The 20,458-nt window shown below is 44.9% G+C and overlaps 1 protein-coding gene across 1 annotated transcript in view; it reads right to left on the reverse strand.

Moving 5' to 3' along the window:
- The window catches only part of ZW10 (zw10 kinetochore protein), a 187,447-nt gene that overhangs the window by 78,949 nt on the left and 88,040 nt on the right, over positions 1 to 20,458 (reverse strand). Inside the window, exons 9-10 of the mRNA XM_069224379.1 lie at positions 18,730 to 18,912; positions 7,155 to 7,390 (exon numbers count right to left, since the gene is read on the reverse strand). Coding sequence (XP_069080480.1) covers positions 7,155 to 7,390; positions 18,730 to 18,912 — 419 coding nt within the window. The remainder of the gene's footprint in view (positions 1 to 7,154; positions 7,391 to 18,729; positions 18,913 to 20,458) is intronic.

A 20,458-nucleotide genomic window follows, 5' to 3' on the forward strand; every position in this document is an offset into this window, starting at 1 on the left:
CGACCTCGTCAAAAAGAATTTGACAAAAGTGTTGTCGTAGTAAAGAATGACTGAGGTAGCTCTGTGGATCAGTGCGCAAGCTGGCACGGAAAGAAAAGGCAGTCGTCAGCGTGCCGGGGTAGCACCTTTATACGACCGTGATGTCATCACGGCGAACATGACACCAACGACGCCCGTGGAGGCGACCGACGCCACCTGACGGCACGCAGAGGTACTGTTTGAAGAAAAATGTCCAGGTCCAGACTGACGCCTGGGGAAATTCAACCGTAAGGAATCTGCAACTAGAAGTCTCTATCAGATATTCTCTTCACTCGAATCTTCAGCAGCACCCTCGGGAGGAGGAGATTCAGAGAGAAGGCATATAGAAGGCCCAAGGGCCATGGAATTGAAAGGCATCCACTGCCACGCCTCAGGACACACCATTTGGGAACAGAACCTGGGAAAAAGGGCATTGTGGGGAGTGGCAAAGAGGCCTATCCAGAACTACCTGAACCGGGGACAAATGATACTGAACAGAGGTACTGACAGATGGTACTGAACTGAAGAAGGCAAATTGCGGCTCAGGCTGTCTCTGCATGATAATTCAGCTGACTATGAATGTAGACAGCTCTCAAGGCTCTGAGGTGGGAGTCCACCCAGGAACAAATCAGCAAAGCCAGAAGATTCAGGGAGGCACACTGCATCCCCCCTTGGTGATTCAAGTAAGAGTCAGCCACTTGGTTGTCAGTGCGTACCAGCAGATTCGCCCCCTGCAGCTGGACCTGAACGAACCGTACCGCCTACCAAATGGCCGCCAACTCCTGCCATTTCGAGGATCGAGGGCTGTCGTCCCGAGACCACTGACCCTTGGCATCCAGGGACCCCACCGTGGGCCCTCAGACCCATAGACTGGCATCGGTTGTTAGCAACAGAGGAGGTGGAAGCTGAAACTGATCCCTTTCTCCAGGTTGGGAGTGTAGAGCCACCAACCCAGTTTCCGGATCAGAATAGGAGTGAATAGGCACCAGAGAATCGTAATCTGCAAGGGAGGGATCCCAGTGGGACACCAGGTGGCTCACCAGAGATTTGGGGTGCAGATGAGCCCAGGGAACCACCATGTGGTAGCAGCCATCAACCCCTGGACCCTCAACCAAGTCCGAGCTGGGGCTGACTGCTGAGACAAGAGTTCCAACAGAAAGTGTTGTAGTGTCTCTCGGCGAGTAGGAGGGAGAAAAACTGCCTCTGCCAGAGTGTCAAAGAGGCCTCTGATAACCTGCAGCCACTGAACAGAGACCAGATGAGACTTTGCTAGATTCAGTTTGAAGCCCAAATGCTGGAACATGTCCATAGATGCTTCCACCGTCAGCAGAGCTTTAGGAAGAGAGGAAGCAGAAATCAAACAATCATCAATATAGGGAAACACAGAGAACCCCTGAAGCTACAAAACACCCACAGCCGGAGTCACTACCTTGATAAAAGTTTGAGGAGCATTGGAGAGTCCGAAGGGCAACACCTGAAACTACTAATGAGCCCTGTTCACCGCAAACCTAAGAAACCGCTGGTTCTTTTGATGAATAGGCACATGAAAATAAGCTTCTTCCAAATCCAGGGATGCCAAATCACCCTACTGGATGAGAGGAATGATGGAGTGTAAGGTGATCATCCGGAAAGGCTCCAGCTTCACCATCCTGTTCAGAGCCTTTAGATCCAGAACTGGGCAGAAACAACCATCTGACCTGGGGACCAAAAAAAGAATTGAGTAAGAGCCTTGTCCTTACTCCAGCTCTGGCACTATGACGATGGCGCCCTTTGCAAGACATTTCTCCACTCCTGGCAACTTAGCAGTCCGCTTCAGAGCGTTTCTTGTCTTGACAGTGGGGTATCCTGACAAGGACCATGAGGAGGGTCCAGAAATGGAATCCGATACCACTGACCGAAAACCAATAAAACCCACAGGTCGGAAATAAAACCGGACCACCAATCCATGAACAGATGGAGCCAGGCCCCTACACCGGCATAGTCTTTTCTGACCAGTACCCTGAGACCTATGTTCCCTGTAAGCTGCGCGCCTGTGCGCTTGCGCAGAAGGAGATTTATCAGCGCGCAGGAGGTCATGAAGAGCGCGCATTCCACAAGATTTTTCTGGGCCATAAATCACTGAACAAGTGAAGAGATAAAGAGATCTTTCCACACTGTGTGAAAAATAGAATGAAACAGAAACTGGAAAGGCAGTCTGATTTGGCAGAAGAAAATAAAGCATTCCGTGTGCTGCTTTTCTCACTGCTCACCCTTTCAGGTTGCTCTGGCTACCAGTGCTTTTCACATCTGTTTTGAATCGTCTGCAGACCCAAACTCTTTCGGTTTCATCCACCAGCCGCTCCACCCCTCCTTCTTTTAAATGCATGTTATTCTTTCACAGCATGCAACACCATAGGACACTTCAAAGTGGACACAAATGTGATTATTGTTGGGTAAAATTACACCAGCTTTGTTTGCTTTTCATATGTATGAGAGTCACTGAGTTCTGCCAGAGGTTTTTAGCACTTTTATATGTGCATTGGTGATTCATTTGGACATGCAAACATGTCTAAACTGCCTTTTAATAGTACCAGTTTACACTGCTATATGAACACAATATTGCACATTTCGTAAGTAACGTGTTTGGGAAACAGGTTGTGAAAGGTGGCATTAAAGCAGTGGAAACAGTAAAATGCACTCCTTTTATATCATGTAAAGTTATAATTACTGTAATATCACATTAAAATGCTTTTTGCCAGTTCCTTCTTCTCGTTTATGAACTTTTCTGGTATCTTCATGGTGACAGAAGGATACAGGGAGTGACAAGTATGAGAGTGATTGAGTGACCTGGTGAATGTGAGTAGGAATAAGTGCACGAGACAGAGCAAAAAGAAGTGAAAGTGATTACAGAAGATAGCGGACACACGGAAAGTTAGTGAGCAAGAAATAAATACTGAGGGAGGTAAGAGAATGTCTGAGCATGTGTCAAGGTGAGTGAGAAAGTAGGTGTTTGAGGGACCGTGTTATCTTCCAGCCAATCAGTTTGTGAGAGAGAGCGAGTGGGTGACGGAATGTGAGCAAGTATTGACCAAGCATGAAAGACTGAGAGTACGTCTGAGGAGGGACATATATTATCGGACCATGGTGTGATAGAAAGAGAGAGAAGAGAGAATGAGAAAGAGGACTAGAATTGTATGACACAGTAAATAAGATATATTCTGTTGACTAGTAACCAACGAGTTGAACATACACAAGCAACACCTCCAATTCATAGCCCATTTTTACAGCTTTTCAGTCTGTAGTAAATTAAGGCCATGCATGTTGTGGTACATAAACTGTTTGACAGGCCTTCTGTGGCACACAAATGGAAGGGCAAGCAAAATAACTATGTGCATCTCCATGGGAACATTAACTGATAAGCACAGTAGACACAGAAATTCCCACTGTATTAGCGCTTGCCAAATTTTACTGCTACATGATTCCTGATGGACGTTTCTCTATTGTTGCTCTATTGTTATTGTCATGACTATTTTATCTCCTTTCATGAAATGTATAATGGGTGATATTTCTTCTGCATGTTGGTGCTGCAATCTTGATTTTTTTCAGATAGCCGTAACTTCTAATTCACCATCCACATGTTCTACAGAGCTTCTGATAAATATGCTACTCCTTATAAGTAAATATTTTTCTGCTGCAGAGGAATGTGCTCCTGTGAATATTGAACTTTGAATGATTTTATGAGCTCCCATTGATTAAGGTCTTGAATGTAGTTTGCTTTTTAACTGCGATAGATAGAAAATATGCTTTAAAGTGTATAATGGTGTGCCATTTTATGTAAAATGTGGGCCTTGCCTGTCCCTCGCAGTTATCACGCAGATAGTGTATTGCATGCTCATATAATGTCTTATCTAAAAGTGCTGCGGCACACATAGCAAAAAAAAGTGTGCCCATAAACAGTCTATTACCACACACAGGTGAAAATAATTAGAGGGAACATTGCCTGAGACTGCTGACTTTGGGGTCAGGACTTGTTGGAGTACATAGCCTCTGACCCCGGGCCCGTCCATTAAAGGGCTGAGAAGAGGACAGCACCACCTAAAAATTCTGCTTATGGAAAAAGTCAACTTGTTTTGCACTGACTGAAAAAGTTTCAACCATTTCTTCTCCTCTGCAAAACATTGCACTATAGTGTGCAACACATCCCTTAACAGCTTGGGATCCTGAAAGAGCAGTGTATGAATCAAAGCCTTCCATGCCAAATCCAGGCACCATGGCTTAGTCCACACTGACTTCCGACCAGCCACTGCAGCCCCTGCCAGGAAAAAGAAAGCCCACAGGGTGCCAAACAAGACATTAGACAGAAACTGGGCCAATGTTTCCATCTGTGCCAAGATAGGAGTAGGATCCCCTTGATCCTGAAGACAGTCAAACAATTTTTTTCGAACTCCTTAACCAGAACCTGAGAGCAATAGGCTGAATAAGTACTGGGCCGATTCCAAAATTAAAAGCAAATGCACACGTAAAGGCAGCCTCCACCTTCTTCTCAACAGGATTCGAAAGGGAAGCTTCCTCAGAAGACAAGGATGAGGAAGACGCCATAGAGGATAAATTCAAATTAACCTTAGGGACTTGTGGAAATTGGTCATCAAATTGTTCCAGGTGATAACTCTTGCCCAGAAAGCGAGGAATCCCACATTTGTCGATATCCTTCCACTCATTTGCCAGGATTTCTTTGATGATATCATGCAAGGGCAAATCATCCACCACGGAGGCACTATAATGGGAGTAGAAGCCATTATCCACTAAAGAGTTAAGCTCACAACCAAGTACGTCCTAAATATGAGCCAACATATCTGAAAAAACCTTGCCCTGAAACTATTTGCCTTTGGGTGAAATTGTGCAGCTCCGCATCATTATCCCCTTTCCATTGTTTTGCAGAAGGCTCAATCAGTGCAACGTGAACCTCAGAATTCATCAAATCCTGCATGTCAGCCCTGGAAATTTGCAAAAGGTAATCTTCTTTCAGGTCCTGAACATGTTTCCTCTTGGAAGCAGACTTGCCAGGCACAGACTCCACATCATCCATGATTTGAACGAGTCAAGCAGGAAGTGTACTCAACTACTTCCTATTTAGACTGTCACTTAGCAACCAAGTCTCAACCCTCACTTAACCTTGGAGGCATAAGACAGTCTTGCCACCTTCCCCGCAGACACTTGAACGGCCAGCTCGGTACCGCCCATAACCCTTCCTGGCATAGCCAAGCACATGCACAGGGAGCGTGTTGCAAGCAAAGAAAGTACTGAATACAAGACCCAACGCCCGATGCTACATTCGGTAAGGTCAAGGCAAACCCAGCAAACTACAAAGCAACTAGAATGGCACAAATGCAAAAAAGAAAAGCACTTATGTGAAATCTTCACGGAACCGCACAGGACACTCTCTCGCCTGTCCAGAGACAGGCCAAGTAGGAATGGCGGAGGGTGGGAGGTGCTTTTATGATAGGAATAAAATAGAACCAACATTTAGATGCCTGTCAGGTGGCAGGATCGCCTCAATGATGTAATGACTGGGACGAGGAGGTCCTATGAAGAGATAATGCCCATTCCTACCTACTAAATAAAACTTGCCAGTGGGAGCAGCATGCATTTTATCGAGAATGGGCTACTGTTGTGGAAACCGGCCAAAAGAAGAAGACCCTCTTTTGATATTTTCCCTATACCTGCCGCCGACCTGTGATACTCAATTATGAACCGGCCTGAAAAACGTATGCAAGGGGTCGGATGACCTGTATTAAACTAATGTACTCTGCCGAAACTGCAGATAAAGCAAGACTTCCTCAAAAACACATCACGTGACATGCAGGTGGCTCGCGTGTTTAGCAACAGGCAGTTAGATCTGCAACCGTATATAGCTGCAATTTTAGGCTCACACTTGATTGGTCAGGAATGATAGAGAAACTATCTTTGCAGATTCTGTAAAGTACCAGTTGTTAGGAGACATGGACATCAGGCCCTGCCCCATATTGTATCATGATGTTAGCATGCATACTACATGACCTAATTCTGTGTCTTGATTGGTTGGGAACGTATTGGTTGTGTAATCGGCACATCTCCTGACCAAGATCACGCCATGCATCTAATGAAGAAATCCCCATACTGCTATTCAGAATGACCAATGTATCTGTATATCTTGTGGTTTTTATGTATAAAAGATCTGATGGAACTTCTCCAATTTGGTCATTTTTATTGAGAGCAATTGGCCCTGTGATCACTTTAATAAGCTGTGATTTGAACTCAACTCTGCCTGTGTTTCCTTTATCTGAAAGCACGTATACATCGCCTATTTAGGACTGTTTAAGACTAGACGTTAAAACAACTGTAGAGTAGCTAGAATTCTCAGGTTCAGATTACCTGTGGATTAAAAAAATATGATCATGTCTCAGACACCCAGAGAACATTGCACTGGCTACCTGTTAAACAAAGGGTGATTTCTGAAACCCCAGGCTTCATGTACAAAGGTTATTACCAGCTGAAAACAATCTTCTTTGGTTTTTTGCTTTAATCTTTATCAACATGCAAAATTGTTTCGATCTAATGTCCCCACATTGTTCACAATCAACCGAATTTGGAATTCTAGAATGGGAGGCAGGTCTCGCTCACAGCTTGGCACAAGGCTGTGGAACAATCACCCCCATGTGTCATTCTTCGTTCAGAGAAGAATTGAAGACCCACCTGTTCTGCTCAGCAGGCCATGATCATCTTAAGCCCCGCATTAAACGCAATCATATGCTGAACATTTGCACTTTGTAAGTACACGTTCATTCAACAAAAGATAAGCTGCTCAAAGACTAATCTTCATCCAATGATTTATTCCTGGCATATGCTGGGTTTTCAGTGTCTTTGCATGTGAAGCAAACAAACAGTTAGTAGTGAGCAGACTGGAAAATACACATGTTACTAACTCCAAAATACAAATCAACAATGGCTGGACTAGCCAACGGGTTAATATAGTTGGAGTACTTTGCATTACAAACGTCTGATTGTGGCGTAGTAGCACTCACAACCAGTAGGATGGATAGGTTCACAGATTTCAGCAAGAACGGCTTTCTGAACATTAACATACAAACTGGACTGTCACGTCCTCTTTCAAGTCTCACCACTGATTGCCACTAGACGCCGCCTCTGTCATTGTTGAATATGCCAAATTAACCAACTTCTGCACTGATTCACTAATGCGGCACGCCGGCAAGGAGAAAGTGTGCTGCCCTAGTTTGTTTTGAGTCTCTAAATTCGCAGACTCCTGGATGGCTCTGGACACTTGCTGCGTCTTGAGTCGGTCGCCAGATCCAGGGTTAGGCAGTTTCTGCACGCTAACCTTCGACTCCGGGGTAATCTAAACACAGAAACAAGGCACATAAAACAAGGAAATTGAAAACAGAAACATTAAAAACAGTAAAGAGAAAGTCATGCAAGTCCAAGGAGGAAGAACCTTCCCGTCCAAACTCAACAAAACGACAAGACATGGAAGCGTTCAACTCAGTAGCTAAGTGCATAGTAAGTCAGGATAAGGAATTTTCTTTCATACAATGTGTGAAACGTTTGAGGTAATGATACTACTTGCAGGAGACCACTGATCTTTTCAAACAGCACCCTTTCAAAGTATCAACACCATTAAGGGATGAAAATACTGCCTCCATATTTACAGGGAAATACATTTCCTTGGATTAGAAAAATTGTATATCTGCAGGGCAATGTATAATAAAGGATAAACATCTACCATTACTCTCTATTATCATACATCTTCGCACAATGTTTCATTCCATGAAGGCACCATATTGCACATAACTCACTAAACCAATCAACATACAGTAAATTTGCATTGTCCCCCCTCCTTAAGAACAAGGAAACGAATGGTGAAAAGCTAAACAAGTCATAATAACACTTAACACTTTTCAAAGTAAAGAATATTCAACATGCACAGAACAAACCCAGAGCCAAAAGAGGGATACAAAGCACTACTGAATGTTTTCCCAAAATCAGCCCAAATTGCACCACACAAAAAGAGCAATCAACTGGCTTGGGTTAGCACCACCTTCTACCTCATGAGAATTATTAAATGAAAATAGGAGCAAATGGTGCAAGCTAATGGACAATGTAAAAAATATTTTGAAAAAGAAGCCATTGATCTACATGCCTTTCCTTCTAAAGAAATATTACAAAACGCCATGGGCTGACATGTTATCCTCCTCAAAGGTGCAAAATTCATGTATGCATTTAAGAAGATTTCAAGTATCACACATGATTGTGGATTCATAGAAGGAAAATATTTGTACAACAGAAGCATTGTCTGTGACAGTGTACCACGCAACAAACAAATAGGAGAAGCACTGTTGGAGTGTCCCATGCACAAAAATGTCCAAAGAAACACTAACACCAGGGAAATAATACCACTTTCAAATATTGTTCCTGTACACAATTGTCATTACGGTGCATCTAGCAGTTAAGAGCATATGGACATTTCTGAAGCTGAAAAAAAACATACGAATTAATGCCATTATATGCCACGACACTGCTACTGTAAGCCACAGTGCTTTCGTTCCTACATGAGAGCTGCTCAAATATTCCAGTGTGGGGCCAATTGTATTGCTTTTATTATCCCACTAAATATTCTTTTAGCATCTGTGATCACTGATGCACAAATAAGCTCCTGAGTCAAGTGTGAAAGTTACTAATCTCCAGTTTTATATATCACAGGGTCAGGCCTCAGTAATTACACATCAGACACTGGCATGATGCCAGTGCCAACAATGCTTGTATCCAATGATTGAATCACATTATGAAATTGAAGGAACATATTGGTCCACAGTATGTAAAGCATTACTTTCTAGCTAAGTGGCATGCAAGTCAACACACTTCTGCCAGTGTGGAAACCACCAAATCTATTTCAGTATGCATATTCTGTCAGAACGTAAAGCATCATTTCCACGTAAGTCTGCATGCCCACCTATAGCTAGGAGTGGACTATTGTCTTGCAGTTCCCGTACTGATGCAAAGGAGAGAGAGCACAACCAGTACTCCTATTGTCCTGGTGCGAAAAACACCACTGTCATGCCAGCTTCTACAATATGTAAGGCTCCATTATAGCCAATACTTAAAGTACCAATCCGTTTATGCATTGATAACACATTTAGACTAATAACTCAGTTTTATAGTTTGTACATGATTTCATATAAAAACGATTTCATCGAATACCATTAACGGAAAACCATTTCACCTAAACTGTTTAATAGAAACTTGCTGGATGAATGGCATTTACCATTTTATAGAACCCAACGCAAAGAATGTCTTGTTTCAAAATTGGTTTGTGCATGCTTATTTTTTGAAGTTATATAATGCAGGTCTTACTTTCAGAAATTTTTCTGTCCGAGGTATTTACTTCAGTGCTTTATTTGAGGGAACATTACTTCGATTTTATATCTTTATGTTGTTGATTACTTGAGACGGTTTTAATTCACTGACCATCTCACCTCCACTAAACACAATCCACCCCTGACCCACTAAGAACCCCTAGCCATGCTCCTCCCCATGTCTAAATTCCACCCATGTCTGAACCATTAACGCCTATCACCATCCTAAATTCGACCCATTCCGAACCCCAAAACTCTTTCTGCCATCCTAGACTGCTAAAACCTCTGACCACCCCTAAATTTTGCCCATAACTGAACCCTAAAAAATCCTCACCATGCCTAAACTCTATCCATCATGGAACTTTAAAGACGCCCTCACCAACCCTTAACTCTGCCCATCCATGAACCTTTAAGACCCCTCAACACCCCTACATGCCACCCTTCCCCGAACTCTAAAACCCCATCACCACCCCTAATTTTGACTCATTTGAAAACCCTAAAAACCCTTCGCCACCCCTAAACTCCACGCATTCATGCTCACAAAAAAACTCACCACCCCTAAACCTCACCCATATCTGAATTCTAAAACCCCCTTTCTACACCTGAATTTCTCCCATCTCCCACCCCTAAACCACCTCATCATCATCCTTCCCAGAACCCCAACACTCATCACTACCCTTAGAAATTATCTTTCCTATGAAATGTTTTCTTTAATGTCCCATTTTTTGTATTGCCTTGTTGGACCTGGCTCTTTCAGAAGCGTTATCCTCCTACATTTTGCCTTCCTCCTTCCCCTTTTTTGCTGAATTCATTTTTGTTCGCTTCAGGACTCTGGACACTTTACCACTGCCAATCAGTTCTAACATGCATGTGCTCTCTGTTTAAAACAGGGTAACACTGGCTTATCCACAACTGGCATATTTAATTGACTTGTAAGTCCCTAATAAAAGTGCACTTCACATCCGCAGGGCCTGTAAATTAAAATGCTACTAGCGGGCCTCCAGCACTGATTGTTCCACCAACTACAGTAGCCCTTTAAACATGTCTCAGGCCTGCCACTTCTGAGCCTGTGTGTGCACTTTTAAACTGCCATTTCGAATTGGCAAGTGCACCCATTTGCCAGGTCCAAATCTTCCTTTGTAGTACATGTAAGTCAATCCTAATGTAGGCCTTAACTAGTCCCAAGGGAAGAGTGCAGTGTATTGAAAATGTTGGACATGTACTTTTAAGTTTAACATGTCCTGTTCATGTAAAATGATTACATTTGTTTTTCAACACTACAAGGTTTATCTCTCCAACAGGTTAATACTGGTGTTACCTTGAAGCAGCCTTCAAGTCTAACTTCCAATTGGGAAAAGATAAAACTTTGGAGTTTGGTGTATCTGAAGTCACAATTTAAAATCACACCTTAATGTAAAGTTGCATTTTAGATTGTAAGACTGAAACTTTAAGAATGTTGGCATTTTCTTACCTTAACCATTCTGTGCCCGTCTCAGAGTACACATCTGTTGTGGGTGACAGCTAGGCTTTGTGCATTCCCTCTAGACACTCACACACAAAGGGAGATTGGGTGTGACATTTACATCTTGATGGCCCATCACCAGTCTGATGGGCTTTCCTGGGCTTGATTGGAGGGAGGGGCTGACACTTACACCAGAACGGGGCTGTGCCTTTCCCCACATAAAAAGCAGCACAATCCCCTGTAGAGTGTCTGGAGCCGGGAAGGAAGGAGAGGGACCTTGTGCACTTCAAAGGCCTCTCTTTGATGTTTCCCACACTTCAAAGGCACATTTATCTATAAGTACTAGTCCCCAAGGGGCATGGCCTGGCAAGATGCGAGCCTACTTGTGCTTCCTGGAGTTTCCGCCAAGTCATAAAAGTCTACCTGAATACTTCCTTAGGTTTGCCGAAAACTACCTCCCTCACTGCTGCTCTACCTCCCCCAGACTACTGCTGCCCTCTGTGCTTTATTCAGCTGGAATCCCTGGGGTTCAGAGTCTAGGATCAGGGTGCAGAGACTGTGTGCGAGCCTGGGCTTGGAAACCACAGGGGTGCAATGGATTGCCAGGGAAGGAGAAGGGGGGAGGGGTGCAGGGGGAGGGGGTTGGGGATGTGGCCTACAATGGATCTAGGCTGCGGATGCTGGGAGGTCTTGAGGTAGGAAGGTGGTGTCCTCCTCCTCGGTCATGGGGCGTCAGGCAGGTTTTTATTATTGGCTGGCGGACCCAGAGGGCTGTGCATTTTAGGGCAAAGACTAATGGCAGAGGCGCAAGCCGGATGCGCCCAACTCTGCAAGTTTACCAGCAAGTAATTACAGCCTTGGGGACTGGGGGGCTGTAGGGCGCAGCCCACACATTCACTGCAAGGATCCCACTGAACGTTGTTGCCATGGTGGATCCTGTATCACCCCACGTACCTGCAGGAGGCCTGAGACCCTAGTGGGCGGATCGTCAATCGGTATACTATGTGAGGAGCAGCTGGGGCAGCCACGGTTGATGCAATTGCACATAACTGCAGCAGAGGCTGGTGGGTGCGGGTGGCCATCTGGGATTGTGGGCTCTGTCCTGCCTAGAGGATTTTTGACAGGCTAGAGGGGAGTGCAAGTGGGCCCCCGATTGGATGTGCTTAAGCAGAACTGCTAGTTAGAAAGGGAGAAGCCAGAGAGTCCACGACTGGAGCAGGGGTGTGCCAGTAGGTTATTTCTGTCAGAATGTGTGTGGGGTGAGGCCTCAGAGAAAACACTGGGCTCCCTCAAAGCTACTTCAGTATATCGCTCTGTGCTCGCACACCTCCTTGCGCAAAAAGACTGCCTGAGGCCCCCAGAGCGTGACAGGTGCCAGGGTGACTCAGACAGGGACCTCCCCCCCCACGAATCTTCCCCCGAAACACAGGGATGCACAGCAACACTAAGTGAGCCCCTGTGCAGCGTAATGCTGGCGTCTGCTGAACACCCAATATGGCGAAAGACAAAGCAACAACGGGAATTCAAGCTAATAAAATTGACAATCACGCCTTGCCTATGCCACTGGGGAGGTGTGCAGGGGGACCTGCAGAAACAAGCCTCACCCGGGGTCAACCGGACACCAACATTAGCCAACCTTATGAAGGAGATCAGGGGGTCCGAAGGCCAGATGTTGGCCAAGATTGAGTCGGAAGTGCTTGAGGTGGGCCTTCTATGTGCAGATCTAAGAAAGGTGTTGGGGAGAGTCACTGAGACGAAGGGCAGGTCTCAGGACTTCAACAAGAGGTCAGCACCCTAAAAAAACTGTTGTGGAACTGAAATCCCTGGTGGCCACCCTGGATAACCGAATGGAGGATGGGGAGGTCCGTTCCAGATTAAACAATCTCAGATTTATCGGATTCCCCAAATAGGCTGAAGGTCAGTCTGCTGAACTGTTTTTGGCGGACTGGATAACAACGGTACTTCAACCCAAACAACTCTCCAAAATCTTTACCAGAGCGCAAACACCGCAAATTGGCACCAGACCCTAAACCTGGGGCACCATCAGCCATCATTGACCATTTGTTCATTTACTGGTACAGGGAAGCTATTCTTCAACATGTCAGGGCTCCGTGGGAGGGTAGAGGGGGAGGGGGGAATGCGGCCCAAGATATGAGGACAATTCAATCATGATTTTTACAGACTTTACACGTAGGTTTCAAACCCTTTTCAAAGACTATGGGGGTTATTCTAACTTTGGAGGAGGTGTTAATCCGTCCCAAAAGTGACGGAAAAGTGACTGATTTACCACCAGCCGTATTACGAGTCCATTATATCCTATGGAACTCGTAATACGGCTGGTGGTATATCCGTCACTTTACCGTCACTTTTGGGACGGATTAGCACTCCTCCAAAGTTAGAATAACCCCCTATATGTCAGTTACGGCTACAACACAGAGATCTCTGATATAGTCTCATGCTCCCTGCTAAACTGCAGGTACAATATGAGGGCCGGGCATTGTTCTTTGCTACTTCCGAGACAGCACATGAGTGGCTGGACACTCTGGGCTGTGCTCTTCTTCGGCTGCGCCTACCTCTGAATCAAGAGGAACCGAGACGCTGGAGGAACTCCTCAGACTTCTCTCATAGCACAGCTGGTCAACGGACCAGGAGGGTACTAGTGTGCCCGGATGGAACCCTGACTGACTAACTGTGTAATGGACACTGTTGAATCATTTGGGGCCCACAGGGACAACACAGACTACCGCAGTGATGACATAAACTGACTAGTACTCCCAAGCTAATACAGAGAGCCAAATACTTCTCAGATATCCTTTCATACTGGAGCAATTAAAGAAATGGAGGGGTGGGGTTACTGAATTGATCTGATTTACAAATGCATCACATTACCCCCCACCTATTATGCTTTCTATGTGTACATTTAGCAGATGGTGGTGGGGAGAGCATTCTAATCTATGGAGGACATATTTCAAAATGTTTTTGGGAGAGGTTAAGTTGCCTAGGCTGGTGGGGACCTCATGTGGGCTGCGGTCCCATTGTAGAGACTTGAGTGTCCTAGGCCTCACCACCTTGTGAGATGCTAGGCTCACACAGGGGAGGGACTTCAGAGGTTAAATTGAGTTTGTTATTGGGGGAGGGGCTGGGGTGGAAGGTCTTGGATGAAAGGCATGCATGTTGGGGCCCTAGTTTAGACTCACTTCCAGTGGGAGGGAGGATAATGTCACTGCATTGGTTAAATGTTGCAGTGGTGTTAACGTATAGGTATTTGCTGCTTTTACTTCCAGTATTCCTTCTGGTTGCCTGGAATGTGCGTCGGTGTGTACCCAGTCCCCAGAGGTGGTGGTACAGTGTCTACTGGAGCAATGGCAGGAGACTGGAAGGTTCTGACCTGGAATGTAAATGGGCTGGGTTGTCAAGAGAAAAGGAGAAGGGTGTACTCAAATAAGCGGTGCTAATGGATGTCAGTTGCTTTTTTGCAAGAAACACATACCTGAGGGAACTCTGTGACTTCCCTTAGACGCAGATAGTGAGGTCAGTTCTTTGCCATGTCCTATTCCAATGATTCCAGAGAGTCCTAATCTCAGTGGCCCTGGGCATCCCCTCTGCTGCTCAAAAAACCTGACGGGAGATATGTGATTGACGTGGGAACGTAGGATTCTAGGGAGGTATGTCTGGTGAAAGTTTACGCCCATAACATTGAGACTTTTGGTTTCATTAATGCGTGTCTTGTTTTGACATGGCTTTTGTAACGCTTTATTGTTGTGGGAGCTGCCAGGCACTCGCCATTGTAACAAACCATGGCAAAAAGAAAAAAAAATGTTTTGGTCTCAAAAAGCACACATTGCCACCAGTGGTGTGGACAAAGGCCCCGCAGCACAGCACCTCCCATGAGTGAGTCTGGAGTGGACCCCTCCATGTTCTTTGCAGGGGAGCCCCCTCCAGTTTCATTACACCACTGATTGGCACAGTAGTTCCTGGCACTGAATAAAACTACTTTGTGTGCCAATATGTGCTTTGTGGAAGAGCAGAATGCAATCACTCACAGTGAAGCCAGCAGATAGAGAGAGAAACAGAAGCTTAATAAAAAAACAAAATGTCTTTTTTAACAGCAGACCTAATTAGGGACCCAATTCTTACAGAAAGTCACAAAAGTGCACCCATGGTAGACCAGGAAATCGTATTCCTAGAAAATATTTGTGAACTGTATTTTAGCACAAGCAAATATGCACGTGTAGATTGCTCATGGGAAAATCTATTGCATGTTTACAAGTTCAACTTCCCTTCAAACACTTTTTTCCCAACCCTGGAACAACTTCTACTTCTGCCATTGTCAGGAGTAGATTTCTGACCTTTCTCGTTATGCGAAAAGATTAGAGAAGTGCTGCTGAAAATCCTTAAAACATGCAAGTTTGCAGACTCAAAGGCATTCCAGCCCTGGAACTACTTCTTACTGCTCCAGCCCCAGTGTGTAGATCTGGGGAAAAGGTGGCAAAATAAGGAAATTGCCATAGTAGGGATTGAAATTGCAAGTATTCATGCCTTACTATAATAGTAGCCCTGGCATAATCAGAGAGACTATTATCAGAGCTCTTACATAATGAGATTGCTGCCATAATTTGTCGCTGCACTACATGGCACTAAAGGGACAAGTAGATTTTTTACAGGACAAGTAGATTTAGGAAGCAACCTGTCCCATGGACAAGTAGATATTTTATTAAATTCCACATCCCTGTGCAGTTATGCCGTTGTGGGTCCTGAAACCCTTCCATCAGATAGCCAGGTTGGTGTCTGTGACCTGGTGGCATGTGGGGAGATGTGAAACTTTGGGCGACCCATACCCTGACGGCTTGTTTATAACACTGCTCGATGCTCTGACCACCTCTGGATTATACTCAGGGCAGTTCCTCCATTATGCTAAAATATCAGTGACAGCCCAAGCAAGTTGGCCCTCCTTTCCAGAGATGCCTCCTGGGTCCCAGACACTGGCGGCCCTGCTGACCCTGGGGAGAGGACATTGGTTGGTGTCCCACTTATACAGAGCCCTGAAGGTGGGCTTACGACTCGAGGAGCGTCCAGTGCAAATTAAATGGCAAGCAGTCCTGAATGAATCAATGTCGCCCAGGAATTGGGTCGCCATCCATGAAGGGGTTAGGACTGTTTCCTCCAAAGCCTGCTTCAAGCTGGCATATTATAACGTTATACACAAGGTGTACTTATCCCCTAAGACCCTACATATCATAAACCCCATGAAACGCTCATCATGTCCACGGTATGGTCAGATGGAGGCGGACTTTATACACATGATGTGGCATTGTCCGGAGACAGTGGCTTACTGGGATGAGATACTGTTGGCACTTCATGGGGCCACTCGGAGGCCTTTGCCCAGGGAGATGGGGTGATGTCTACGAGGGCGGGTCCCGATCTGCAAGAAACAAAAAATGAGCTGGAAGTTCCCATTGTTGAAGCTCACTTTGGCCAAACGATGACTAGCCATACAATGGTTGTTCCCCCAGGGCTTCTACACTGATGGAGTGGAAGAGAGACATGATTGAATGGGAGAATGTTGAAGGGTGCCATATGTGTCAGACGTGCAGGGACAATAATCTGGGGGCTGACCTGCAGGCCTGGGCAGCCATGCTAGCTGATTTGCTCGACCCGCTGCCTGCGGATCTGCCATAATCAGGGGTTGCAGCTAGATAGAGAGTTATGATGGGGGAATGGGAGGTCATGACATTAAGGTGCAGGGAACAGGTACTGCTGATGAAAATGGTGCTGATGCGCCGACAAGATCGGTCCAGAGGGGCGTGTAACATGTGTACTGCTGAAATAGAAAGGAGGAGGGAAGGGGGGCTTACACTCATTAAATTGATGTATATCTTATGCAAACTGTATCATTATAATACCTTGATAATGTTACACTGCAAATTACAAATAACAACTTAAACATGGAAAAATAAGTACTGAACCCCAAACCCTATCAAATCAGTTCACTTTTGGGACCTGAGGAGATTTTGCCGGCAGAGAAGCTGCGCTGCAGGAGGGACTGCCGCTGTGCTAACTGCTTTGTTGTGGTGGCTTACTGCCTCTGGCCTGGGAGTGAGAAGGACTGCATCTACTCCCTACAACCTCTAAAACCTAAGTAACTCCAACGGCTTGCTGGCTTGCCCCCTGTTCAGGAAGTCTCCGGGCCATCAAAGACTTAGTTTCCCCCCCAACACTGCTGCTGGACTCTGCCATCCGTGAGTCCTGCAGCTGAGTTTTACAAGGGCAAGCATTGCCTGGCTGACCTGCCTGTATGAGTGTCCCAAAGATGAGCTTGTGTCTGACCTACAACCAAGTTTACCAAATATCAGTGCTTTGTGGCTGTGTGTCGATCAAAATTGTTGTGTTCATTTCTGATGTCGCCACGAGAAGACCTCCCAGCACGGCTCAATGGTGATGAAGTGCCTGGGTTACACAGAGTTCACCTGCGACACCGCATCAGCCCACCTTCATAAAGCAGAACCAACACTGTGCTTTCAACATCGCGGACCCTCCGAAAGGATTCAATGACATGGGTCCCACCTACGAGCCCAGTCAATGCCACATCAGGCTGTCTACGTGCATCAGCACAGAAGCTTTGGGCACTTAACGTTGGTGGCCCCTCCAATCAGGTACTGTTCTCAGGATAACCTGTGGAGTGCCTGTAACCGGCTTGCAGGTGGCTGGAACTGTGATTATACCGGTCTAAGTGACCTGCCATAACATTTGAATCACTAGTGAATTTTGGGTGCATTTTCGTATCACTATATTGTGAGAAAGCCTCTCTTAAGATCCCCTGAGGGATTTTATTGTCTTACTCCAGTCTAATGCGACCGTACTTTAAAAACGCATATCTTGAGAACCACTGATTGGATTTTGTTGTTATGGTCTTGTTTTGTTAAGTAAAGTATAATTTATTTTTCAAATAGTGTGGAGCTACCATAGGGTGAGCACAGGCTAATTTAAGTGTGTGACTGACCCTGACTAGGATTGTGATCCCTACTAGGACGAAGTTCAAACCTCTGCCAACCAGAGAACCAATTTCTAACATTCCTTGAAATTGTCTTTCCTTACAAAGGATTTTCTATGATTTGCTTTCCCCCCCCCAAGGGGTTTTTCAGTTTTCGTTTTTCCATTATCTCACATACAGCAATTTATATATGCTAGTACCCACCCTGTCCTCCATATGTAAATTACAATTGCCATGCCTTTGTATATATTGTCCCTATATGTAAAGCACTATCATTAGAGTATCCATACTGTTAGCATGTGCCCAGCCACTCTGCACACCGCCCTACTCATTCCCACATGGTCTTAAGCATGGATAGCACTATTGTCATCCTTGTAACCAAACTGCTTAGTAACAAAAGCACCACTGCCATACCATTATTTGCATCAGCCTTCCCTCTCACTTACCAGTGTGCCACTGTATCAATGCAGCACCTGCAGCTGGGTACTTCTGAGCCGCATGTGCAAATGTAAGAATATGACAGGGCTTCTGGTCTCGCAGAAAAGATTTGCTTTGCCCACACAGCGGAGATTATGGAGTAGGGTTGTAGCATATAGCAACAGCCCTATCCCCAAGAGGGTCTGCAGTAACCACACCAGGCAGTGGCAGAGCACACAGATTCCGCAATAGCCAGATGGACACTGCACAAGTGCTTCCACTGGAAATGAGATTGCTCGGTTGTAGCACGCATTGCCATCTCAGCTTCAGGCAATATCTTGGTGCCTCACTTGCCAGTCTAGCCATGCATGAATGTTCCAGGTACTTCTATGTTTTGCCAATAATTTTATATTCAGGAAATATCAACAGCTCAAAATTGAAGTACGTGCAGCTACCTTCACAGTGGTGTGTATTTCAGATGTCATCAAGTTTCTGGCTGCTACAATCACATCTTGACATTTTTTGCTAGCAAAGAGGGCATTGACATTCTGGGCATACTTCAGCAGGTTGGTGGAATCACCTTTCAGAAACTTCATGTCCTTCAAAGCTTTTTCAAACTTCTCTGTGGTTTTAATTACCTAAAAACAGAAATACTGGTTTATCACTGTATGCCACCTCTGACTAAGCACATGGCACAAAACAGATTGCACATGGAACAATAAGAAATACTGCACTAATCACAACTTACATTGTTCTAAACAAAAAAACAATTTTACTGTCAAATGTTTTAAAGGCACTGAAAGGGAAAAAAGGTAAATGCCTCTGTGAGGATCAACTGTCCTTTGATGTTACAATCATTCCATGCCATGCTGCACTTCTCTCCACCCACCCGAACGCCTAATGTAGCTTCACTTCGATATAAACTACGGAAGTTAAAATAACAAAATAGAACCAGTTCTTAATTTGAGCCGGTGGTTTCCAGTGCTCAGCACCAGCACTTAATCACCAGCACAGGAACATGTCTAATTTAAAGATGAGCACAATAACAGTTGCTAAATAATTTAATATACATTAAAAATGATTATTACCGACCACCCAACCCATTCTCCTCGCTTAGGGGCCTGCAATAGTCTGAAAAGTCACACTCGTAGAAGTGTGATTGTTATTAGTTATGATAATAATATTATTGGCAGCACTTCCGGGATCAATGTGTGTGCAAGATACACTGGCCTCTGATGAGAGGCCTGGCACGTTTTTTTTGTTTTTAAATAACCACTGAATAAAGCAATAACCTGCAGTTTCAGCAAAGCTACCTGAAGGTTAGAAAAAAAAACTTTTAAAATTATCCTTTCCACCTTACCACATCCCCACTCCTATTCAGGACTTGTCTGAAAATATTGTTCACACTCAGTGGGGTGAAAACAGAAATCCTCATCAGCAACCACTACATTAACCTCTGGAACGCCATATTCTGGGCTCCAAGTTTTGGCCTTTCCATTAATTCATGGAGAATTACAAAGCCAGCAAAGGAGAGATAAACATCGTAAAACTAGTTACTGGAGCAACACGAGTCTGTTTTAGATCTGATACAGCACAAAAGCCTCCATACTTAAGATCATAGATGATTCCATACAGGCGAAACACAGCAAGCTACTACATCATGACCTATTCACAGCTTTTGGGACCTCTGGCCACAATAACCTGCCACAAACATTTATGTGTTAGTATGGGCTGATCAGGTTCAAACCATACCTGTCTAACAGAACACAAGGCATCAAAAAAGGAAAGTATCCGCTTCCATTGCAGCTCCTTCTGGAGTCACACAAAATTCTACCCTAGCCCCGATACTCAACCTATATATAAAGTATGATCAAGATACTTTCAAGAGCAGGATAAACTTCCACCGTTACCTGACAAACCACAGATGTGTCTCAAGACTAATAGCCTAATGACTAACTGATGTAAATATGTGGATGCCACGGATGCATCTTAAACGCAGTCCTCAGAAGACTGAATTCCTCTCCTAATATTGCCTAGCAGCTCAACAGCTCTCTCTCCTGATTGGATAGCTAAAGTACAGGCCCTAAACATCTTCTCTAAGACTGAAATTTGCCAATTCCTTAGCCTTTGGAATGAGTAGATCTCCTCCAATCTAGACCTCCAGAGCAAACAATTCAGCAAGTT

The sequence above is a fragment of the Pleurodeles waltl genome, chromosome 3_1, assembly GCF_031143425.1.
Source record: "Pleurodeles waltl isolate 20211129_DDA chromosome 3_1, aPleWal1.hap1.20221129, whole genome shotgun sequence".
Taxonomy (NCBI): domain Eukaryota; kingdom Metazoa; phylum Chordata; class Amphibia; order Caudata; family Salamandridae; genus Pleurodeles; species Pleurodeles waltl.